We start from the raw sequence: 24,882 nt of genomic DNA on the forward strand, positions 1-24,882 counted from the left end.
ACTAACCAACCCCTAACATTCCCAAGACAAAAATCCCCAATCCATAGTCAAGATTGTGTTGCGGTTCACCTGTCCACGTTGTGTCTCCAAGTTGTGCCCATGAACTGTGCTGCTTTGTCATTATATGTCGGGGCATATGCCGTCAACATATATATCCAGACCACGACTTCCTATTCCCACTCCACATCCATTGCCACGGTCCCAACCTCCTTTTACCCCGGTGATTCCCGTAGCCATCATGCATGTATCCCTCTTCTGGCCATTCCCTTATATGCACCTGGTTTGTTTTCATTGCTTCCCAGATCTTCCCTTATAACATGCATCGTGGTCATGTCTTTTTGTCTTCCTCTTTTCTTTTGTTCTCTGGCACATCATAAATCAAAAGCAACATGCTGCAATCTCGAAAGGCAAACGAAACAGGAAAGAGAAGAGAACGTCATTTTAATCAAACAACAGAAATAAAGCATAAGCAACAACAAATAGGGACAAAGAAGAGAAGCAGCACACAATGAAATCAAAATGGTAAACCGACAAACGCGGAAGCAGAGCCGAAAAAATGGGATCGCCATGCGGTTGTCGGAAGTGTCGTGGAAAAGGGCGTTGGAGAAAACCCGAGTCCCAAAAAAGAACGCTTCCTAACCTGAAAGAATAGGGTATCATGCAGATCGACCGAAGCGAGCAACGGCCATCCATGGTGATCGTACAACCGCCATCCAGTAGCTGGTTTGATGACGACGAAATATCCAGAAAGTGCAATAGAATAGGGCCCGAGAGACACAAAGTCCAGGTAGGTCCCACTCTTTCTTTCAGTTGCAACCAACAACATACGTCGTTGTCTTTGTTTTGATTCTTCCGTCTCCAAATTCTTTTCGAATCTTGAAAGGTGCAAGTTTCCACTTGTTTTTCCCTCGGGTCCGAAATGAGAACGCACTCGATCCCTGCCACACCTTTCACCAAGGGTCGATGCGGCTCGACGTTAGTAACCTTGGCCACCTTGCGGCGGTTGTTGCGAAGGCTGCTGAGGTGCCTGTTGCCCCTGAGGGGCTTGCTGCTGCATGTCAGGGTAGCCGTACATCGGTTGTCCCCAACCTATGAATACACCCGTTAGTACAACGCTTTTCTCGCAACCACATAGGCTGTTTCCATTGCCCTCGTCAATCGTGTGCCAATCCATCTCTAGCTTGAAATTCAAAGCTTATTGGAAGACGGGAAGGATCATACCTGGAGCTGGCTGTCCACCATACTGACCCTGGGGAGGGTAGCCACCGCGACCATACGACTGGCCGTACATGGGTGGTCCTGACATTGCGTAGCCCTGCGGCGGGACGCCATATGGGACACCCTGCATATGTTGGGGTCCGCCATAGCCTCCCCTCGGGCCGTAACCAACGGGACCACCGCGTCCGGGGAAGCCTCCTCTCGGACCAGTGTCTGATGCTCGGTCGACGCGGATAGTCCGTCCGTCAAACCTAACGGAAGAGAGAAGATCCAGGTCAGAAATTGTTCCCAATACTATTACCCGGCGTTGAGGGAAGCCACAAAAGACAAAGAAAAGCAGGAACAAAGAAACAAAACAAAACAAAAGCAGGTGATTGCATCTCTCTCACTCAATGTTGTTCATCGCCGTGATCGCCTTCTGGGCATCGGCGTCATTTGTGTACCGGACGAAGCCAAAGCCTCGACTGCGACCAGTGTCTCGATCTTTTACAACCACCTAAAATGTGCAAAATCGACGGGGGAAGGCGATAAATAGGGTTAGAAGACCTTACATCCATAGTTCGTTGCTCTTTCTCTTTCTCTCTTTCTCCCTTTCTCTCTTTCTCTCTGCCTCATCTTCTTCTCTGTATCTGTCACAGTCATAGCTGCGTGCATTTGCGGTCAAAGTCGGCGACAGTTCCAGACATTCGCCGACGGGAAGTGATGGAGCGAGTAGACCAAGCGGCTCGGGGAGAGAAAGGAGAGTTCAACGATATGGAGAGCGGGAGACGAAAATATCACGTACCGCTTCTTCGACAGCGCCATACTCCTCGAATTTTTGGCGGAGGGTAGTCTCCTCTGTGTGCCAAGCCAATCCGCTGGAAACACAACCGTCAGTACGTCGTGGGAAAATAAGCATCGCCAGGTTGTCTTTTCCACAGTGCATACCCGATAAATAGTTTCGCCATATCCGACTTTACTTTGTATTTTTGGAACGAGCTGCTCGCTACACAAGTATTAGTTAGCAGTTGATAGCCAGTGGCAAAGCGGCGGGCAAGTGGCGCGGCGAGAATAATGTTTTGCATCCGGGGTTGGGCGAAGTCCCAGACGTGACGATATTTTCATGCGGAAGAAGCTCTTGTCGATAGACCAGTGTCAGATCGTCGCTAGGGAAATTAAGAGTAACGAGGAATGGCGCAAGTACGTTGTTTCCTGTTTGAACGTATTCTCTCACACTGGGAATCTAGGCTGCGAAGTGCTGCTGATGCTTCGATTGTGGTAAAAAAATAAAAGGAGATTCGCGTTGCGGCCGTCGTCTTACTTATCGTGGATTTTTTTTGCAGTTTACTCTCGAATGGAATCAAACAAGACAAAGAAGACTGACGACGATCGAAAGCTCGAAATTGCGTTTGGGGTAGACTGAGATAGAAAGAGGAGGTGGTGAAGCAGGCGAAGAGTGGGCAGTACTTGCTATGTATATTGTGTGAAAACTTGTTGGTCGTCCAAAGAGCCGGAATAGGAAAAGACGAACGATCAATTGGTAGGAGGTGATCAAGAGAATGAAAATCAGAACATGGTGAGTGAAAGAAGAGTGTCGGTGGGGTGAAGAAGTGGTCGTGAGCCACGTTATGTACTCCTTACAGGATCACTCTCAGGGTACAGACCTGCGAGGCCAAGGGCAAGGAAGGGGTAGAGGGGTCGGCATGCCCTGGCATGTTTCCAGAGGCTGGTGATTGCTTCGAGTGTTTCTCTGCCCTGGGTGTGGATTTACGAGAAGGCAAGGAAGGCGAGACGATACTAGGCCAACTAAACCAATGGCTTTGATGTCATTCGTGTTGGAAAGGCCATGACACGGGTTGCTCCCGATAGCGGGAGCAAGGCCAGAGACACGCAACCCCTGTGCCTTTGGCTCTCTTGTCTCTTTATTCGTCCCTCTTTTTGTCTTCTTTGTCACCCATTCGCCGCCCGCAGGTCCCCTTGAGATGATACGTTGTGGCAGACCAGAAAAGTCCACGCTCAGGTCAAGTCAGACAGCTTTGATAGATGTTTCGACCAGCATGACTGCGGCAACAAGGCCCACAACCCCTTCTCCCCTCTCCCCTCTCCCCTCTCCCTTCTTTTTTGCCCCAAAACAAGCATCAAACTCCGTTGAGAGTTCAAAGAAGAAGCCGCAGGTAGGATGGCACCCCGGTCTAGTTGAACGATTGTGTTGTTGAATTATGATCCTCGAGTCCTTATTCGAGTCCGGCATAAGCTGAAATGCTTGCAAACCCTTGCCAAATTTGGAGTGCCATTGCAGACCAGGCTAGACCAGGTCGGAGATGGGACATTGCACTGTGTAGTTCACACTTTACTATCACCTGTGGGCTAGGCCCAGGCAAGGTCCTGAGAGCCTTCAATTGCTTCGCATAGGCGGATTTGTATGCATATTGGCGTACGATGGATACAGTGGTTGATTTGGGCTTGCGTTGTGTTGTTCTACCCAGATGGGATAACAAATGAACAACCTGCCGGCAGCCTGGACATGGCCGCGAACAGGGGTCCGCCGCGTCTTGTGATGATGATGATGCGGGGTCCCCCTCCAGTCTAGTCCCCCATTTAAGGGGTAGGAGGGCCAGGATGTAGCGGTGGGTAAAGGATATGTCCTAATCTTCAAGAGGGACGTTGATGGGCGAGATCTCGCTTTAACACTTGCTTTGTCGATAGTGTCAGGTGGGGGAGGGAGGTTGACTTCCAGGATCCTCCAGGCTGTCATGAATTTCGTCCTTCTCAGTTGCCAACAAGACGTTGCTCAGCAAACCTGGTTTATTTATCGTTGCTTCTTGCTTGCCGCTCCTCTTCTCGAGTTTGACGAAACTGTTGAGGTCGGAGGCACAGAGAAACCATTTTGCCGGCATTAGTATAAAGGCAAATGCGTGACTCTGTTATGCATCGCCTGCTTCCGTTTTGCAGACTTAAAGGTCATGGCGTAAAAGTGGAGAGTAGAGACTCTGCACTTAAGGGCCCCTTCAGGATTAAAAGCTTCGTGCCGTAATTCTCCGTAATACTTGCAAGGTATGTCGTACGTCGTAAACAGGAAAGTATCTGGGACTGTGTGCAGGAGACGTTGTCAGGGCTGTTTCTACCAGCTCTTTGGGCATGTTCCGTTTATTGTGCTGCCCGAAACGTAGCGAAGGATAGTAGGTCGAATATATCGATCGATAAAACAGCGTTGCTGCATCGCCTCTAGACCCCCGCGCTGATCCTGACCCAGACTCCGCCTGTGCAAACGAGACATTTGCGGTATGTTGTACATTTATATGTAACGGTAGGCTGGATCCAAAGAAGGTTCTACTCCACATTGAAGTTGTCCTTTTCCACTCTTGGTAGGCTCGCGGGAGGGTAGCCCTGCAAATGTAGCGGGCATGGTTCACAGACACGAGGAACGCTGACACACAGACACACAGACGCCTTGATAGATTGCCCGTATTTGCTATTGTCGCAAGTGAAACAGATTGGCCCTGATTTCTGCTTTTGGTGATTAATTGCTGGTGAGAAGTGTCAGTAAAAATTGATGGTGGTTTTGTAGGCGAATTGGGAGAGGTCGTGTTAGATGGTATTGTTGAAAGAGAAAATTGCACAAGCGCGTTTCTAGCACCATCGAAGAAGTTTTGTTGACATGACATGGAAAATGAGGTGGAAGCACTTCAAAGAAGGCTGGAAGCAAACCCGTTTGCAGCAGTATCAACCATCGACATGTTAAAAATAACTTGCTGCATTATGGACTGCAACCCAGACTGTCGCGACATCCAAGCCTTTGGCAGTCTTCGGTTAGGGTAAGTACAATTGCACATCCTTGCTGCTGTGGTTGACGCTTCGGCAAGACACCTTCTTTTGGCGATCATAGCAGTATGCGAAACCTGACAGGGTGCATACAATGACCGCAGAGATCTAGACAAATGTGAAACGGACACTTACAAAGCTCGCCGCCCTGTATCGGACAATTCATGGCACCTGGACGTGCTTGATGTTTCTGCGGCGGGGCTGCAGCCCAATGCAAACTGTAACAATGAACTGAGAGACAATTCCCAACTGCCCACTTGTTTGGGACTGACTTTTGTTGTGCTGGCGAGAGAGGCAGACAGGGGTGTTGGCACAAAAGATGCGTGTATTTTCTTCTTTCGTATTTTTGGTCATCACAGGAGTTGATCTTCAGTTCTCCCTTTCATATCGTTTTGTTTGGTGCGCATAAGTGTGGATGTTAAGATTTTATCCATACCATAAAACAAGACGATCCGCTTCTTCAAATCGTCTGGATGCAAACATCAGCAACAATATGCACCCAATATCAAAAAGGCTAGAAACAGAGAGCAAAGCCCCATAACTAGATTCTTGTCTTCTTTCTTCTAAGATGTCGACTTCAGGCTCTAACCGCATTCAATTGCCGACATACTCGACCACAGTTGATGTCCCTGCGCTCGAAACGGGACGCTTTCCCGTGGCGCAACGTGCGAGGGCGGATGTTGCACTTCTTCGGGGAGGGTGCACGTGGGACGGAGGCAATGCCTTGCTTGGATCGACCAGCATGAAGAGGGCTTTCTTTCTATTTTGAGGGCCGAAATGAAACGAGGAGAAAGGGCTGTGTGAATAAGTGTCGAATGCGAACGCAGAACTGGTGGAGGGTTCATCAGGCCACAAAACAGGTAATGGGAGGCGAGGTTTCGGGGAGGCACCCGCACGGAGTTCCTGAGGCGTTGGGGCTGTGGAGGCCAGGCACGAGACACTCCGTATCGAGAAGTGGCAGGGTGTGATTGGCGAGTTGCTTGGGTTTGTCGTTCTGTTGCGCCGGGTCAAGTTTCCAGCATATTGACGGGGGTAGGCATATGTGCAACTCGCCAGTGCATAGTGCGACCGTATCCCTGATGGAACCCTCTCGACAAAATCCTTGCAGCCGATCACTGTATTAACCGCATTGCTAGTCGAGTACCGTTTAACAATGAGAATCGAAGCCAGATCAACTCCTTGTTTATCTGATGGTGCATTTTGCGCCATTTATATTGATTCTAAGGATGAAAGACCGCAAAGCGTAGACCAAGTCAGTCGTGACGCTCTGGATTGCGAAACAGGATCGCCAAGCAACACGACGATATTGACCTGACAGTGTGAGTCGTCGGCTGTTTAGCTTGGCAATCTAACGGGCTGCAATGGCAAGGGGAACTTGGTTGAAACTTGAATAAATGCAGTCATAAAACCTCCGGATGTGGTCTGCGAATGGTCAGAAGTACGGTTCTGAGAGAGCAGAATGGGGTGATGTTCACCGTGGTCGGCCGCTTCAATGCTCGATCTAATCAGGGATTGCTTAGCGGGCTATTGCCGCCGCTCTCCCTTCTGCTGTAACTTTTTAGTTTTGATCTCGTTCTCCTTTTGTGTCCTAAGCAATACCTGCCTCCGTCGCATTTTTGTCGTACATATGGTCCAGAAAAGGCCATGACAGACGACACGTTGCTTGCCAAGAGTCGTCCTGGTCGGACATAGTCTGTGTCCCCTGCGCCATTGTTTGGTAGGGTATGTCCGCATGGCTACCACGTTTTCGTTCTGGCCGCCGCTTCGGGGCGGTCCTGGGGTGGCACTAACTAGCTAGTAGATGTATTTGACGTCTTAGTACGGAGGATATTGTAATGCCTCTTCAAATGTGCCTTGCAGCATCTACCTCATCTGTCGGTTTTCTGTCAAGGTGGGGAAACAGAACAAAGTCAGAGTCAAGGGATAGACGGTTAAACCTTCCGAAAAACGACTCACCAAAAATAGCTTATAGTCATGTTTTTTTTTGTTTCGAATCGAATAGATGTGCGTGGCACGGTTTCTTCATGGAGGGAAGGGCGGCATTGTACGTCTCGGCGGACTTTCGAGATGGAGGGCCGCGTACGTGCGACAGGTGTGAGAACACCCGGATTGGCAAGAGAAAAGGAATTGGAAATGCATTTCACCTTAAACACAGGTCGTACCGCTAGTGTTTGATATTGTGCTGTAGGATGGGGACGGTCAAAAATGCGGCTCAGATGCCATGTGGAGAGCGGCAGAGAGAAGCCAAAGCAAGCATGTTGTTGTGGAAATGCGGAGGCGGGAAGAAGACAGAGGGAGCTTGCCTTTCGTTAAACAAAAACCAAGGGCACGCACGTAACCTTGGTCTGCCATGCCCAGAATCCTGCCCAATGCCGGGAAGCGGCAGCGGGAAAGCCCTGGCTTGCGTCAGAGTAGCGGGATCCACAGATTGGCAAAGTGTGGGTGGCATATCGAGAGGGATCAAGAGCGGTACGCATTTGGTTGAACAAGGTGTGAAGCCGAGCTAGTGGGCATCGACAATATGCAATGTTCGTTCTGATGTTTGGTAGACGATGGATCGAGGGCGTTGGAGGAACATGAGCAGAATCAAATGAGACGCTCGAGAATGGTCTGAAAACAGGAGAAATGAAGCAATTGGGATGAAAAGGGGCAGAATTTGGGATGGCAAGGATAGAATGGTACTGGGAAGGACATGCAAGGAAGGAGCGATGAAATGTCATAAGAAAATAGACACTGCAGTCGATAACACAGAAAAAGGGGTAAACACGCCAAGTGCACCTGCTTGATTGATCTCCACGCACGGCTGCTCTTGCCTCATATGACAGTTGAAAGAATCATGTTGTCCTGGCTCCTCTTTGCTCCTTCCCAGATTGGCAAACTGTCAACGCCTCTTCGTTTCATGAATATTGACTATTGGCTTTTTTTATAAGAAAAAAGCACAAATAAATATAAAAGTGAAAATAGACCGACCATTTCATGGGAAATATCGTAAGTAATAGTGACAATTTGACCTGGAAAAAATGAGTATTTTGTTCATATTTCAATTGTATCATTGTTACATCAAAACGGGGGGCACATATAACGATCTTGTATGTGCGAGTGGCGTTCTTTTTCTACATTCCGCCTCTATTTGGCCCACATAACATAATTGACTGCCGAAAGGACGGGCTCATGAACACCTCCGAGATCCGGAACGTCTATATCAGAAGAGTGTCTCAATATTACCGCCGAAACAAGTTGAGCTTTCCAACGCAGCGTCTTCGTTGGCCCGCCAGTACACAGTTTATTGCAGACCCCATATACGCACACTCTACCTGTTTCGTAGAGTGTTCCTGATAGCACTGAACCCAACGGTGAGCTTTCCAGTACATGCGGATGACTGTGACTGAGTGGCAGCGTGGTGTGCGAATGAAAGGATCTTTTTTTTTGGACCGTTGCCGTGCGCTTGGCAACTGTTTCTGGGATGAGAGCATCGCGAATACAGCCGTAGTATGCCCGAGGCAAAAAAGGTAGAAACAGTTTCTTCAAAGTTCCCAGACGGTACGCCGACGCCAAAACATTCCTTCTCGTTGACTCTGCCGTCTCATCGCCGCCGGTTCATCCGCCGCTTCTGTTCCAGCAGCTGCTGCTCGTACTTGGGCATGTTGTGGCGCTCTTCCTCTTGCTTTTGCAGCAACTTGTCGCGCATGACGGACCGCACATTGCGGCTGCCGCCCAGCTTGGGCCCGCGCAGAATCTCTTCGTCGTTGCGGGCCGTCTTGGGCTTGGCGGGCGGGCCCAGTGGTTTCCGCTTGCGGCGCATGCGCTGGGCGACGGCCTCCATGAACTCGCGGCGGAACTGCTCGGCGACGCGGTCGTCTGTAGGCCGGCCCTCGGTGGTTGCTGCGGATGTGCCTGCTGCATCGCGAGATGCATCATAGACGTCAACGTCCACTGGGTGGGTTGTTAGTATAAAGTAAATGTGATTATCGGTTCATTAACAGGGTTGGCGAGGAATGGGAAGTGGGGGTGGTTTACTTCTGTTTTCATGCAGGAACTGCTCAACCAATTGGTCTCGCTTGATGTCGTCGCTGCCGCGGCGCCTCTTACCGCCGCGGCCGGATTGCGTGCCCTCTTCTGCTGGGCCACCGCCTCCGGCGTCGCCCGTGCTGCGGAGCCGCTGTGTGGCGCGCTCGGTCATGGCGACATTGCGTGCACGCGCTTCGGCGCCCAGGTCAATCTCGTGCAGCTTGCCCTTGGTGGCGAGCTGCTGGCGCGCGTCGACTGTTGAAGCAGCACCGGATGTGCCTGCACCGGCACTGGAACCAAAGCTTGGCTCTGGTCCTGCCAGCCCACCGGTAGCCGGCAGATGTGCTTGTTCTGCTTCTGCTCGGTGTCGTTTAGCCAACTGTGCATCTACATACTCCTCCCTGAAGGATTAGTGTCTGTATCAAGAGGATTGCTCGCTACCGGCGGGAGAGCGAGTTAAAAGGGACAGGGAACCGTACATGTGTTTGTTGACGAGCTCGCCGATCATGCCTGTCTGCGGCACAAACTGCATGCCCATGGCCATGGGATCCGACGCAATGTCGAGGTCCATACCGTCGACGGCCATGTCGGCGTAACGCGATAGTGCGGATGATGACGAGGCCTCGGCAGCCTCGTCCCGGAACTCCACCCCACCAATCTTGGGCTTGCGGGTCTTGCGCCGCCGGATCAGCTCGGCGACCGTCAGACCCGCAGCATCGTCGTCGCCGTTGCCGTCGCCAGCGTCGTCGTCGTCCTTTTCCTCTACCGCGCTGTCGTCATCGTCCTGGTAGCCTTTGGCGCCGTCGTCCGTTTCTGGTTTCGTCTCTTCGTCGTCGTCGCCACCAGCCGGCCGTGGCTGTGTGGGCGTCGCTGTCTCTTCGTTTGTGTCAGTCTTCTCGGGGCTCAGTGCTGTCGCGATTGGTTCGTCTGCTTGTGTCGAGTCGCCGCCTCTTTGCCGGTACGCCTTGCGCTTTTTGTTTGAGCGGCCGAACACGACTGTAGGCAAAGCTTCTGGCTCTTCTGTATTTGACGGGTCCATGATATCGGCGTGCCGTATGTGTATGCCCGAGGACGAGGCTGCAAGTAACGTCACGGGGCGCGAAAGTACTGATATCGGAGTGAGGTTGCGATGTGCGCAAAAGGTTGCCACAGGGAGTGACGCGCTATGAGTTTAGCACAGGGCTGACATCATTTTGAATGAAAGCTGCACATGATTAGTCACGTGAAAATAACTCTTACGCATTCGAGCAATACCAAGTTCGAACAAGTTAGTGGCAACTCGTCCACAACATCTTGTGTCCATGATCATCATTTTAATGACGGCTCACGCTCTGCGACTGTGCACTCCTTTGATATAATATTATTTTCAAGGCAAAGGCTATCTGTATTATTGCCTTGACATGGCGGTAAAACGGGTATATATACAAACACCAAACCTGCGCATCGACCATCGCTTATCGCCAACCTTTTCCGGCACCTCTAGATGACTTAACTGACCTACCGCTCCAGGTATACTTTCTCGCCCACGGCGGCGAGGTACAAGGTAACTCTCCTGTCTTGGTTTTTGGTTTCCTCTCCTAACACACCCACTAACCAGTGGCTATAGGTGTTGGCTATCGGTACGTGAATGTGAAGCTGGCGATCGGCACGCATCGAATCCAAGTGTCATCCTTCAGCTGACTGACAACTTCATAGCTACTTTGCGCGGAAGCAGGCCAACCAGCTAGCACTGACCGGCTGGGTGCGGAACTTGCCCAATAACAAGGTGTGTATCGCTGGTGCCATGCATTCTTCTATACATCGTCTTCCACGGTCCTTGCTGACCCGACGTAGGTCGAGGGCGAGGTACAAGGCGACGAGACGGCCATTGCAACCATGCTGCAGAAGCTGGACCGCGGGCCATCAATGGCCAAAGTGGTGCGGCTCGACAGGGAGGACCGGGACGTCGTCGAGGGTGATGCGACGTTTGAGATTCAGCATTGAGTGGAATGCAAGGGCCAGTGTAGTGAAAGTCTTGTTTTGCAAAAGTCTTTTCATTGTTCCAAGTTCCCCCCACCCTAGAAACCGCGTCCGCGCTTTTTCGCCACAGGTTTGCGCACAGCGCCGTGCACGACAATCTTCTTGGCCGCCGCACCACCGGCGCCGCTATGGGCACCGCTGCCGCCGCCGATGATGGTGCCGCTGCCAGCGTCGGCGCTCTGCTGCACAGCCCGCGCCTCGCGCTCGGCCTCGGCGCGCCGCTGCTCGTCCTGCCGCAGCTTGTCGCGCGCCATCTGCGACTCGATCTCCATGCGCCGGTTAAAGTCCGTCTCGATGACGCGCTTCTCGCGCGCCGAGTAGCCCTTTTCCTTGACCGAGTAGAACACGCCGCCCAGCTCGGCCAGCCAGCGCGGGTCGACGGCGGTGACGGTGGACATGTATTCCTTGGACGTCAGAATCAGCTCGTGGTAGACGACGTAGTCGGGCAGGAAGCCCAGTCCGTAGAGTGCGCTGGTCGGGTGCAGCTGCACGGTGACGCTGGTGCGCAGATTGATGTACTCGCCGATGCCGCGGACCTTGGCGGCCTGGTGGTAGTACCCGGAGCAGATGCACTTGCGGAGGACGTCCCAGTCGGTGCCGCAGCTGGTCATGGGCATCTTTTGCATCTTCATAATGTCGACGAGCTGCTCGCGGACCTCCTTGGCGCGGCGCAGCGACTTGGCGTGCAAAAAGTGGCGCGTGCACCAGCTGTCGAGGTAGCCGTTGGCCTTCCACTGGGTGTAGACGTGCAGGTACGTCAGGTGGTCGGACTCGGGCACAAAAAACTTTTCGCGCGCCGCATCCGACTCCTCCTGGCGCTCCTTGGGCCGGTAAAAGACGTTGGGCACCGACAGCATCGACACGATCGTGACCATCTCCTCGCTGCAGCGGTACGTCTCGGCCATGATGAGCAGCTTGGCCAGCGGCGGGTCCATGGGGAACGCGTTCATCTTGCGGCCGAGGCTGGTCAGCTCGCCCAGGTTGTCGAGCGAGCCGAGCGCCCACAGGTCGAACAGCGACGTCGTGATGGTGTCCTGGGGCGGCGGGTCCATGAAATCAAAGTCGAGCAGGTCCTTGACGCCCAGCGACTTGATCAGCAGGATCGTGTTGCTGAGGTTGGTGCGCTGGATCTCGGGGATGGTCTGCAGGTACAGCTCGTCCTTGAAGGCCTTTTCCGTAAACAGGCGGAACGCCTTGCCGGGCCCTGTGCGGCCGGCGCGCCCGGACCGCTGCGACGAGTTGGCCTGCGAGATTGGCGTGATCTGCAGCGTGTCCATGCCCATGCGCGGGTTGTACACCTTGAGCTTGGAGTAGCCGGGGTCCACGACGTACATGATGCCGTCGACCGTCAGGCTGGTCTCGGCAATGTTGGTGGCCACGATGCACTTGCGCACGCCCGGCGCGGCCTTGTCAAAGATCTTGGCCTGCAGGTCCGCCGGCATCTGGCTGTACATGGGCAGGATGCTCAGCTTGGGCGGGTCCTTGAGCGTGTCGAGGCGCTCGCGCACCAGCTCGCACGTGACCTCGACGTCCTCCTGGCCCGTCATGAAGACGAGAATGTCGCCGGGGCCCATGGACACGTGGATCGCCAGAACCTGCTGGACCGCCTGGTCGACGTAGTCCTCGACGGGCGTGCGGTGGAACATGACGTCCACGGGGAACGTGCGGCCGGGGATGACAAACTCGGGCGCGCCGCCAAAGAAGTCGGCGAAGCGCTTCGAGTTCATGGTGGCGGACGTCACAATCAGCTTGATGTCGCGGCGCCGCTGCAGGATCTTCTTGAACAGGCCCAGCAGCACGTCCGTGTTGAGCGCGCGCTCGTGCGCCTCGTCCATGATGATGCACGAGTAGCGGTCGAGGTCGGGCTCGTTGAGCGACTCGCGCAGCAGCACGCCGTCCGTCACGTACTTGATGACGGTGTCCTTGCTCGTGCAGTCCTCGAAGCGGATCGCGTAGCCCACCGTGCTGCCGAGCTTGACCTCCATCTCCTCGCTGACGCGCTTGGCCACGCTCATCGCCGCCACACGCCGCGGCTGCGTGCACCCGATCATGCCCACGTGGCCGTAGCCGTCTTCGTACAGAAACTGCGTCAGCTGCGTCGTCTTGCCCGAGCCCGTCTCGCCCACGACGATAATGACCTGGTTGTCGCGGATGACGCGCATCAGGTCCTCGCGCACCGCAAACGCCGGCAGGTACTCGCGCTGCTCGCGCAGGCTCTTGCTCTGGCTGAACGAGCTGGCGCCCTCGTTCTTCTTCATGTGCTCCGCGAACTTGTTGCTTCCCTTTGCGCCGGCGGCGTCGGGGTGGGCACCCGACTTGCTCTTCTTCGCCTCTTCCTCCTCGCCGGCCAGGGGCAGCGCGCTGTCGTCGTCGTTGTCGCCCCGCACGCCCATCAGGTTGCCGAGCGTCGTGCCTGCCGCGTTCGTCGCGTCCTTTGCCGCGCGCTGCCGCTCGCGCTGCTGTCGCCGCTCGCGCACGACCTTGCTGCCCTTTCGACTGAAGACGGCCATGTCGCTCTGGAAGTCGCGCACGGCCGGCACGGGCTCAAGCTGCTTCGTAAAGATGGTCTTGCCGTCCAGGAACGGCGGCCGCAGGTTGTGCACCAACAGGTGCACGCGCGTCGCCTCTTCGTCGTCGCCAAAGTCGGCACCCATGTCCCGCCGCTGCGCAACGCCGCTCGTCAGCATGCGGTTCGTCTCCCAGGCGTCGACATCCTTTTGCTTCTGTAGTGTTCGTGGGTTCACGCGGTCGAAACGGCCCGTCTTCTTCTCGAGCATCTGCTGCTCCTGGCGTTCCTTGTCCGCCCACGAGGTGTCGTCGTAGGACCCAAACGGGTTGTGGTCTTCGTCGCCAAAGGTGTGCCCGAACTCGTCGCCCGTGTACCAGTCGCGGTCCAGTGCCTTCTCGTCCTCGGCCGAGACACCTTCCTCGCCCGTGGCGCCAAACTCTTCTTGTGTGGGTGTCGCGTCGCGCCGGTTGCGGTCGCCCCTTGGTGTCGCCGACCGGCTGCTGTAGTCATCTCGTGGTGGCCGTCCCCGATCGAAACGGCCATTTCTGCTGCTGCTGCCGCCGCCGCCACCGCCACCGTCGTCTCGAACGGATCGGTTGAAGTTGAGCCTGCGCCGCTTGAAGTGCGGATCGGATTCATTACGGCCGTTGCGATCAGAGCGGTCGTTCCAGTCGTTTCGATCTCCGCCGTAACCCACATCCCGGTCTCGGTCCCGATCCCGATCGCCGTCGCGGCCTCTGCCTCCTCCATCTCGGCTGTCTCGGCTGTCTCTGTCGTGGTGGCCGCGAAAGTCACGGTCTCGATCGTGATCTCTGCCGCCACGGTCGCGGTCGTAGTCCCGTCCGCCGCGGTCCCTCTCGCGGTAGCGTCCGTAGTCCCGATCCATCGTGCTCGTCAGACGCTTGATACCGTGGTGTCAGGGGGCAAGCAGCGTAGAGATGCGAGACGAGGCTCGTCAACGTGTGTGTGAGAGACACCAGTAGAGATGTTGTGAGGTGAATTCAGCTGGCGGTATGAAAATGTTCAGTGGTCGAAGCGCGCTAGAGCATGCGGTTTCAGTGCTGCAAACCACTTTTTAGCGCCTGCCAAGCAGAAGCTCGATAAGATAAGCCCCGCTAGCGCCTGGACCCGCTAAAAAGTTCGAGGGGAGGATTTTTTCGCAAAACAGCAGCAACTGAGAATCGGTGAATCCAAAGCCTTGTTTTTTCTTTCTGTTTTCTTTGTGTCGTTCGCTTTTTTTTGATTTCGTACTTCTACCGACAGGCGACGACAAGCGACCACCGCCATGTCTTCCATGATTACGACCACGGCATGGGTGCCGCGCGGTTTCGCGGCCCCGTTCCCCCAAAAGTACGAGTTTAACGAGGACGAGTTTGAGCGCATCGCCAAATTAGCCAAGCTGCAGCTGGAGGATGCGCAAGAGGACCTCGACGAGGCACGAGAGGAGGGTGAAGGCGAGGATGATGGCGAGGCCGAGGGTCAGACAGAGGATCAGACCGAGGGTGCGGCGAAGAATGGCAAGACGAGCAAAAAGCCAAAAGCCAACGTAGCCGCCGCCGCCGCCACAATCGACATTGACGACGACGACCTGAAGGAGTACAACCTCGACAACTACGACGACGAGGACGACGACGCCGCCGGCGGTGTCAGCGACGGGCAGCCCATGTCCATCTTCGGCAACATCAAGTCGCTGGCTTACTACGAGTCCAATAAAGACGACCCTTACATTACGCTGCAGGACGCCAACGCCGAGGACGAGGAGGACGACCGCGAGGACCTGCAGGTGCTGGCAACGGACAACCTCGTGCTGGCTGCCAAGGTCGAGGACGAGCTGGCGCACCTCGAGGTCTACGTGTACGAGGACGAGGCCGACAACCTGTACGTCCACCACGACATCATGCTACCGGCCATCCCGCTGTGCGTCGAGTGGCTCGACCTGCCCGTCGGCAAGCCCAGCGCGGCCGCGGGCGCCGTCGCCAACTTTGTTGCCGTCGGCACCATGGACCCGGACATTGAGATCTGGGACCTGGACACGGTCGACTGCATGTATCCCAACGCCATCCTGGGCCAGGGCGGCAAGGCCGGCGAGGCCTCTGCGGGCGCAGGCGACGAGAAGAAGAAGAAGAAGAAAAAGAAGAAGAGCAAGGCCAAGGCCAACGACCACTACCACGTCGACGCCGTGCTGTCGCTCGCCGCGAACCGCAAGCACCGCAACCTCCTGGCCTCGGCGTCGGCCGACACGACCGTCAAGCTCTGGGACCTCAACACGGCGACGTGCGCCAAGTCCTACACCTACCACACCGACAAGGTCTGCTCGCTGGCATGGCACGCCGTCGAGTCGACGGTGCTGCTGAGCGGCAGCTACGACCGCACGATTGTGGCCGCCGACATGCGCGCGCCCGAGGCCACGCGGCCGCGCTGGGGCGTGGAGAGCGACGTCGAGAACGTCCGCTGGGACCCCCACCACCCCAACTTCTTCTTTGTGTCGACCGAGAACGGCATCGTGCACTACCACGACGTGCGCATGGCGCCAGCCGACCCGACGCAGACCAAGGCGGTCTGGACCCTGCAGGCACACGACGAGTCGGTGTCGTCGTTTGATGTCAACCCGCACATTCCCGGCTACATGGCCACCGGCTCGGGCGACCGCACCGTCAAGCTGTGGAACATCCAGGCGTCCGGTCCCAGCATGGTCGTGTCGCGCACCCTCGACGTCGGCAAGGTCTTCTCCACGCAGTTTGCGCCTGATCCGGAGGTGGCCTTCCGCCTGGCTGTGGCCGGCAGCAAGGGCAACCTGACGGTGTGGGACACGAGCACCAACGCCGCCGTGCGCCAGGCATTTGCGTCCAAGTTGCCGAACGCGGCCGACGGCGACGTGGAGGAGCGCATGATTGGCGTCGAGGACGACGACAGCGAGGAAAGCTCCGATGACGAGGAGGAGGGTGAGGAGGGCGAGGGCGGCGTGGCTGTTGGCAAGGGCAGCGATGACGACGACGATGAGTCGATGGGTGAGGACTGAGCTCCATCACAGATCGGAAATTGTTCTGCTACGTGGGGACGGCAATCACGGTTTAGCAGGTTGCTGGTGTTCATGCCATCAGCAAAAGGATGCGCTTTTCTCCGTCGTTTCGTTTGCCATGCGTGGCCCACTGTATGCCAGCTTTTATCTTGGTGCTTGCTGGCATATAGATACCTCTGATCGCTGGATCGCCCGCTGATGCACGAGCACCCAGTTTCAGACAACAAAACTTGCGAAGAATCGACCACGTTCAGCGCTCGCGCCGTCTCAACCTTTGCTACGCATAGAATGTGGCTGTCGATCGGTGTTCCGAGAATGTGGGAGCCGACTCTGGACAGCGCCATTTGGAGAGGGCTCGGGCGGTTGCTGGCTTGGGATCTGATATACACATGTCTATGACGTCTGCCTTTCTGCCCCTGTGCTTTTTTGTCTCATCGTTTACATTGCCAGCGGGGCAGGGCTATCTTCAACATAGATACACGGAAGACACTCCGTGATGAACCTAGAAATGATATTTGGTCACATTGTTTTATGTCATCCTGCTTTGTTTTTCAACTTTTCCTCTTTTGCTTTGTTCTCGTCATTTGTCACGCTGTTCGGCCGCACAGGCTTCGAGAAACAGGGAATGGCAGGGCACATCAAAAGCGGGAAGCGATTGATTTGCAGCGCATCGGCGGTCGGACCGCACAGTGCCGCATCCTCTCTGACTGTGTGTTGCAGCGTACGTCGTACGAAGTAACTTGCAACGGTCAAGCGACCTGGCGTACGAGGCTGACTCCTACTGTTTGTGTTCTGCCATGTTTTTCCGCAGACGGCAGGAAACCCAGGACCGGAACCAGATTTCCTGGGATGGATATGTTCCGCGACGTCTTCTGGAACTGCAATTATGCCTTGACGAAAATCCTCGGACTGGTGTTCTCTTCAGCTGCAGTAACAGCAGAAACAGCAGAAACAATGTGACTGAAAGACAAATATTGAGGCATGTATGGCATCTGGAGCAGCCGTTGAGACTCCATGTGCGTCGGTTGCTGTTTCGTCATTTCATTCCAGTGCTGCGAAGGTTGAATCTGAGGTCGATTTGCATACCAGCTCGACAACGTCGAAAGCTGTCTATGCGTTTAATCTGCTGTCTCCCTTGCCAGCTCAACTTGGATGCAGTTGACTTAGTTGGCCACCAAATGGCTGCATATCTTCACCGAAGAAATCAATAGCTTGCACGGTTTATGCTCCGACAAGCGACGATGATCGCTTCCCTTGCTGCGGGTGTTTCTCCCTTCTGAAACAGACGTTGCACTTATCGGCAAGGCGCTCGCGCTTGCTCCCTGCGCTCGAACCGTGCAGGTGGCTCAAAGGGCGCTGAGAGTTCCCACGCCTCTTCTGGCCTTGGATACTGCCAGATGGCTTCCCTGATGGTTCGATACGAAGTAGAACGGCGCTGTCTCGTACTCACCTTTCTGTCATCTTGAAACTTTGTTTCGATCAGTGCACCAATGAGCTGCCGACCCTGGGGCCAACCAACCAATGGGCGACGGCGATGCGGGCGCGGTCCCAGGGGGCATGTTTCATCTGCAAGGAACAACTCGGCCTGAGGACCACTAGCGTTCAAGGATCGCACTTTTCCTCTTTGGGCCTCTTGAGCTTTTCCTTCAGGTCATCCGGTAAAGCGGACAGGCTTGCCAGATATTCGCTGGCTTTCTTTCCCCCAGGCTCTTAGGTGCACTGTTCCTCCGCTTTCCGGGCTTCGTCATGGCTTAGAGTTACATGTACTCCATAGTCTCGCGTATTGTTGCTGGCCACAAAGGTAGTCGTGTCCATTGCGAAAAGGACGACAGAGGCAAACGGTTTGGATGAAGCATCTCGCTTGTGGTACGCAAGCCGGGGCGATTTCGAGTGGCACACATACATCATACGTATCGGATATGTTCGTCTCAGCTCGCGAGACCGCCCTGTTCTTCGTCTGGACTCTAGATACATCCGGTCGGCCACGGATAGAGTCTGGCGTCTCGCTTTCTTCTTCATCCATTTCACGATATCCCTAGGTCATTCGATATGTGTCCGGACATCGCACTGGCCGCTAGTCCTGTGGCACCACGTCAGCTTGCAGCGAACCCCGTCTGCAACAATCGCGCACCAAGGCCTTGCTTGACTTGCTTGGCCACATCAACAACTGCTGTCCGCACACATGGCATCCAACTAGGGAGAGCATGTACATGAACGGAGTAGAGGACTTGCAAGGGGAATGGATAAAAAGAGAGGGATGCTTCCTTTCGAGTCTGTTGGCGGTTGATATTCTCCACTCCACCCACGCTGTGCAAGGTGCAAAGGGGTTTCTGAGCCTAAAAAGAATAGATAGTGGGCGGGTGGGTTTGCGAAGGCGTGTGTCTGTCTGGTTGGGTGGTCCTTTTCGGTCTTTGGGCTTTTAGGTCTTTTGCATCTTTTGGCTGTTTTGCTCATCTTTTTTGCAGGCCCGTTTTGCCCATTGGCCAACGGGAAGAGAGAAGCGAGAAGCCCAAAGCCGACAAGGGGAAAAAATCAGCAAAGAAAGACAACCCCTGGCCAGAGTTGGAAAAGGACCAACCACAGTTTGGCGACCCACACCCTTGACAGGGATAAAGGGGAGAGATTGAAACTGGCCGCTCGGGCGCAGCAAAAAGCGGATGGGGATTCTCGCAGTGACGATGGAGCCAGGTTCCTTCCTCAGCGGAGATGGGTTGCAGCATAGTGGGCAAAGTCAGGAACCGCACCAGCGCACCCATAAAAGGACTGACATGGTCTTGGGGGAAAGAACGGCTGGTGGACATCAGGTGACATGACGAGCTATCGATGAGCTATCGGACGTGTCTGCACATCCAAAACAAGTAAATTGAATAGGCACAACACAGACACACACCAACGCTGAGGCCCAGAGTTGTGCCTGCTGAGCCATCGGAGAAGTCGCAAACGTGGCAAAATGGGCGAAAAGGGAAAAGGACAGTTCCAGAACGCCAGCCGATCGAAAGAAAGACGTCCGTCGACGCCTGGAGAGGACCAGATCAGAGACTAAAAAATTCTCTTTCCGCTAGCAAGCCTAGCCCTTGCCTAGCGAGTTTTTCCCCTGAGCGTGGGGTATCTAGCGAGGTACTGAGGTACCTGTGAACCCACGCTAAGCAAGGCGATGGCCGTGGTAGCATATACTTGTCGCGATCCAGGGGCAAAAAGGCTCAAGGCACCACCGTGAGCGAAAAAGGAAAGAGTCGAGATAGAGCGCATCGCCATGTGCGTTGCGCACCCATGGCGTTGGCCGCGTCCTTCCTTCATATGGGAATGTTTCCCGCGACGGGTTTGTTTCTTTCCTCTCGTCTCTTTCTACCCTTTCCCTACCACGGTTACTTTGTCACCATTCCTTCCTTTCTCATCGTTTCTTCTCGTTCGTCATTTCCCTTCTTTTCGCCTTTTTACTGAGTGCTGCTCGCCGTCTCTCCTTTGAGTTCCGCCCACCGTCGCACGCAACGTGCACAGTTCACACTCTTTTCGATTTTGTCGCAGGCGCGACTCTTCTTCCAGCAGGACTATTTTTCTGACAAACCAAAAAATATACACACCGATCCAAGCATCTAAAATCCAAAATACACCATACCGTGAGACAACATCTGCTTCTCCCATAGCAGGAAGCCGCATTCTTCTCTGCTCAATCGCTCCTTCCCGCAACAACGTCCAACCGCATTCCTGAAATCGCAGGAGCGCCCATTCTCGACGAATTTTCTGGACTGGATCCAGAAACACCGCTCTTTCCATTTTCACGTCACTTTGACTCGCACCGCCAGAGTCGCATCGCATCGCCCTTTTCGGTAACCTCTCGTCCGCAAGCGCAGGGAGATAGTAAACGAGGGCAAAAACGAGGAAACGAGTCTCAGACCACCAGCACACACACCAACTGTCTTTCGAGCTCGCCCTTGGACGACACTGACGCACACGCACGACGCACGCGGCATCACCAGCACGGCAGCACAAGGCCCGCAGAAACCACCCTTTCACCACCGCATTGTTATTTTTATCACGAGCGGCTGTCCGCTGGTCGCCCTTGCGCTACGAAAACCTTCCGCGCCTGAACGGGGTATCTGCCCACTCGAGCCGCCCGTACCTTCCCTAAACGGTAGTGGAGGGGTTGACGCTTTCTTCACCAAACACCGCAGCCAATCACAGCCGACGATCAGCAAGCGTCGCTTTTGTTTGTGCCGCCCTTGCCTTTTGTTCTTGGGGCGCTCTTTGGCCCGTTGTTTTGTTTCTTTATATCCCCTCCGCGCTCCGCCATTTACCCTTTACTTGGGTTTCCGAAAAGAGACATCGGATAAAGAGACAACGACGACTGCATCTTTGCAAGGAATCGCCAGGCGACACACCTCACTCTGTCGACCTCCTTGTTTTATTTTCGTCGTGTCCCTCGTCTAGACCGCTTTTGCCACTGCGCCCGTCGCACAAGAAGCCGTGTCAACACTGGCATGTTCACAACTGGTTGTGACCTTTGACGTGTGACACCTTTTATACTCGTGGCCCTCCCCTTCTGCGCCATTGTTTCTGATTTGATCTGCGCCTTTTCGCTCTCACGTTTCTGAGAAGTCTGAGAGCCGCTCTCCTTTGCATCCTCACTTTTCACATTCATTTTCAACATCCCTATCTTGCACCTTTTCACCGCTCGCCGACTCCCCATCAGCGGAGTCTACTCTGAGTCGACCATCCTTTTCTGAGAATCGCTTCACTTTACTTTTTACCTTTTTTTCCCGTTCTTCTTCACACATTCGACATGTCTCTCGCAAGAGCTTTCACCACCCGCCGGGTGCGGCAAACCCTGGAAATCAAGAACAACAGGGAAGCCGCCGACAACAACTCTGCCCACCCCCCGTCCGACGGCTTGCTGCACCGCAAACAGTCGACCAAGGCATTCATGACACATGGCTCCATCCGCAACAAGATCTCGGGGCCCGTCGAGCTTGTGCACACCACCAACATGCTCTCCTACAGCGCGCCGGACATCTTCCCTGGATCCAACACCGCTACCGCCAACGTCCACTCCTCACCGTCCACCTCCAGCAAATCCGACGACGAGTCTGATTCGGGCTACACCGCTGCGTCCACGCCCCCGACTAGCCCGGACACCCCGTCCCCCAACGACAAGCGCGCCATGTCGCCCGAGCCCAACCATTTGTCTTGCTACTTTACGCCGCCAAGACAGACGACGCCCGAGGCTAGCGGCCTCGGTATCGCCTCGGCCGACAGCAGCAGCAGCAGCAACAGCCCCAATGCCTCGCCCGCACAGGCCGGCACGGCCGCGTTTCCTGCTTCGGAGGCACCCGCCATTCCCCAGCGTGCCCCCTCGCACACCAAGAAATCGTACGACGGCCTCACGCGCCACCGCTCTGTCTCGCGCATGTCGGAGCAGTCGTCCCGTTCGCTGTCCACCAAGGCCAGCTTCAGCTTCTCGCGCTCGTCGTCGAGCTCGACCAGCACCAGCGTCACGTCGACTTCGCACACCGCGACCGTCAAGTCGTCGCTGTCTGTCCACCACCACGCGCCCGCCGCCTCTGTCAGCGGCGCCACTGGCCCCGTCAGCAGCGTCGCGCCGCCACCTGTCTCGCACAAGAAGGACTACTCCGAAACGCATCCTTTTGGCCACGAACTGGCCAAGGTGTCTGAGCTCGTTGAAGAGTTTGGCAAGGACGGCGCACTGATTGAGGAGCCCGCTCCCATTAGCTCGAACCCCATTTTCGCCGAAGAAGAGCGCGAACTCGTTCGCCAAGGACTGAAGAAGTACAGTGCCGAGTCGTACATCAGCGACATCCAGGGCCTCATGACCACATTCTTTTCGGAATCGCGGCCTATGGCAGCCGTCTGGATCTAACCTGATGTTTTTTCAAAACGACTACGAAACTTTCTTAACGATTTTTTTCGCTGCACATACTTTCTTCTTCCCTTCTTGTCACATACTTCTTTTCAACGACTGGGTTCGTCGTCTTTTCACTTTTACTCTTTTCTTCGGGGAACACGGTGGGCTATGGAATACAGGTCAACGTTAGATTTTCGGGGCGCTTCTGGGAAATATTTTTACGGGTATATCGAAGCCTCCCTCAATCAGGGACGGTGGTTTTTTTGCACTTTTTTTACTTGTCAAACCTTTTGATATCATGACTATGATCGATGTGGACAGGGGGCCAAAAATTGACACCCCGGAGCTTTCACGTTTTGTCTGTTCTTATTCACTCCTTTACTATATTCTTCAATGGTTTCATGTATCGAGCTATCCAACGTTCATTCACAAATGTGTACCTTCTTGACACTCCTTCTTTCTTGCCATAGTCACAAATGAATCTATTTCTGCTCTATGCATTTACCTCTAAACTAGATGCAATATAAAAGTGGCTGTTTTCCACCCTCATGCAATCTGTGCCTGGTGCCTTCTTTTATCCTCCGTTGTGTTCCTGTTGACGCTCGGCGAGCCTGTGGTGTCAATACATATATGTGGTTTCGGTGGACATCGGAAGAGAGGACGTAGCCCTGTTCGTATATACAGTAATGCACGTCAACAGGAGGAAGCCCATCATCGCGATACTTTATTTACCTTTTTCTGCCTTTCCCTACGTCCGCTAATATCCGCCATATGGCCCGCGTGCGTTTTCTGTATTGAGCCTCTGGGGTCAACTTGTCGGGCCCAATATCGGTGTTTATGGGTTCGCAGAGATCGGGATTGTCTCTGAGCTATGACGATTAGAGTTTGCCCAAATATGATAACACTCCTATTTTCACGGCACCTGCAGCGACCGCCAATTGCCTGTGAAAAGTGATAGGCGAACAACTAGCGAAACGGCACGCATATCATAGCAGGAGCCAACTATTATTGCCTCTCTCTCTTACTCTCCAGCTTCCCCTCATCTATTTCCCCGTGGTGCTCCCGGCTGATCACCAGCCGTGTTTCCGCAGATGGACTGGTAGCAGCTGCTGCACCCCCCCAACCATCTGACACGATTGCTGGATGACCACGGCGCAAACCGTATTGGGGGAGAGAGGAGTCGCCTACCCTGTATGTTTACTCGTCCATTCTCGACATTCAGTTCGCGCCGTCTCTCTTTACACTGCTTTTCTTGTTTCGCGGCGCTCGCCCTCGACGAAAACCCTGTTTGTTACGCACTCAAAAGACCACCAAGACATGCATTGATCTACGCACTTTAGTTTGTATGCAAGCTAGGCCCTAGTCTTGCAGAAGTCAAAAAGGAGGGGAGAAAGGGAACGATCGAGAAGCGGGACCAACCTTCCCATCACACAAAGCCACCGAAGGGACCAGTAAAAGCAACGGTGTGACCACTGCTGTTGCATATGGGAGAGTGTGTCGGCGTGCAGAAGGCCCAGCGGCTTGTTGGCCAATGAGAGGGGTGCAGACGCTATTCTATTGGGTTGGTGAGAAGGGCCTTCGGAATATGGAACCATTGCGTAAAAAAACTGCAACGCAAAGGCCAGAAGCCCGCGCTATTCTGCTGCTGATGTCGGTGGCTGCGCTGGGCATGTCTGTGAGACGATCACTTTGTGAAGAAACTAGACGTGAGAAGGGCAAGACGGATCACGCGCTGTCGAGCCCTCGACGCACCTTCCCAACAGGCTATTCGGCTGTCGTTTCAAGTCGTCGCATCAAAGCGGCCAAACGCAGAAAAACACAGAGACGTCAGATGCCTGCCCAGTGCAGCCTCCGATCACAACGTGGAAGAAAAGAATGCAAAACATGACGAGCCTGTCGGATCAATACGGCAGAGATAGGTAGGTTTGGAATGTGCCAGCGAAAACCATGGGAACCAATCCTTGCAGAAAAAACCGCTCTGGATTCCCTCAAACGAGCGGGCCTTGTAAAGTCAATCTAGCAACCGCTCTCAGAATACGGATCGTTTCGAGAGAAATACAGATCCAAGCCCAAACTCCCTTCTCTCCAAAAACGGCGAGGGGTGGTTCAGAGAGCGCGACGTTGCATAGAGAGAAGAAGAACGGAAAAGAGAAGGGAGGGGGAAAAGCGCCGGAAATTTTCGACTGTAGATAAAGTTGGACGAACGACTATTGTGCCCCACAAAATTGCAAGCCTGTGGCGCATTTCGCACCAGCCACATTTCGCGGGCCTATCCGGTAGATCTGCCAACCAAACAAATCCTCGTCGGTAACACATCAAACAACGAGCACCTTAATCTGTCTTCCTTGCACTTTGCGAAAGGTTACGAACCCTTCTGATGCATATGTGAAGTTCAGATTTCAATTTTCTAAACGAAGCATCCCGGCAGCGGAGGTTCATGGCCCTGCT

The 24,882-nt window shown here is 54.4% G+C and overlaps 6 protein-coding genes across 6 annotated transcripts; 2 read left to right on the forward strand and 4 right to left on the reverse strand.

Moving 5' to 3' along the window:
- Positions 1 to 976: 976 nt before the first annotated feature.
- Positions 977 to 2,282, reverse strand: SPSK_00809 (uncharacterized protein; the record flags this gene model as incomplete). Its single annotated transcript, XM_016727756.1, has 5 exons — positions 977 to 1,176; positions 1,222 to 1,469; positions 1,608 to 1,714; positions 2,003 to 2,075; positions 2,146 to 2,282. 5 exons carry the CDS (start codon positions 2,280 to 2,282, stop codon positions 977 to 979), a joined length of 765 nt encoding a protein of 254 aa, XP_016584368.1.
- A 3,331-nt stretch (positions 2,283 to 5,613) lies between these two features.
- On the reverse strand, positions 5,614 to 6,228 carry SPSK_00904 (uncharacterized protein; the record flags this gene model as incomplete). Its single annotated transcript, XM_016727847.1, has 1 exon — positions 5,614 to 6,228. The coding sequence occupies one exon, from the start codon at positions 6,226 to 6,228 to the stop codon at positions 5,614 to 5,616; it is 615 nt and encodes a 204-aa protein (XP_016584369.1).
- Positions 6,229 to 8,602: 2,374 nt separating this feature from the next.
- On the reverse strand, positions 8,603 to 10,066 carry SPSK_00787 (uncharacterized protein; the record flags this gene model as incomplete). The annotated part of the gene is made up of 3 exons (XM_016727735.1): positions 8,603 to 8,952; positions 9,037 to 9,428; positions 9,507 to 10,066. 3 exons carry the CDS (start codon positions 10,064 to 10,066, stop codon positions 8,603 to 8,605), a joined length of 1,302 nt encoding a protein of 433 aa, XP_016584370.1.
- Positions 10,067 to 11,084: 1,018 nt separating this feature from the next.
- On the reverse strand, positions 11,085 to 14,441 carry SPSK_00678 (pre-mRNA-splicing factor ATP-dependent RNA helicase PRP16; the record flags this gene model as incomplete). Its single annotated transcript, XM_016727628.1, has 1 exon — positions 11,085 to 14,441. One exon carries the CDS (start codon positions 14,439 to 14,441, stop codon positions 11,085 to 11,087), a length of 3,357 nt encoding a protein of 1,118 aa, XP_016584371.1.
- Positions 14,442 to 14,840: 399 nt separating this feature from the next.
- Positions 14,841 to 16,574, forward strand: SPSK_00758 (periodic tryptophan protein 1; the record flags this gene model as incomplete). The annotated part of the gene is made up of 1 exon (XM_016727706.1): positions 14,841 to 16,574. One exon carries the CDS (start codon positions 14,841 to 14,843, stop codon positions 16,572 to 16,574), a length of 1,734 nt encoding a protein of 577 aa, XP_016584372.1.
- A 4,780-nt stretch (positions 16,575 to 21,354) lies between these two features.
- SPSK_00839 (uncharacterized protein) lies at positions 21,355 to 22,449 on the forward strand (the record flags this gene model as incomplete). The annotated part of the gene is made up of 1 exon (XM_016727785.1): positions 21,355 to 22,449. The coding sequence occupies one exon, from the start codon at positions 21,355 to 21,357 to the stop codon at positions 22,447 to 22,449; it is 1,095 nt and encodes a 364-aa protein (XP_016584373.1).
- Positions 22,450 to 24,882: the final 2,433 nt, after the last annotated feature.

The sequence above is a fragment of the Sporothrix schenckii genome (genome assembly GCF_000961545.1).
Source record: "Sporothrix schenckii 1099-18 chromosome Unknown Cont48, whole genome shotgun sequence".
NCBI lineage: Eukaryota > Fungi > Ascomycota > Sordariomycetes > Ophiostomatales > Ophiostomataceae > Sporothrix > Sporothrix schenckii.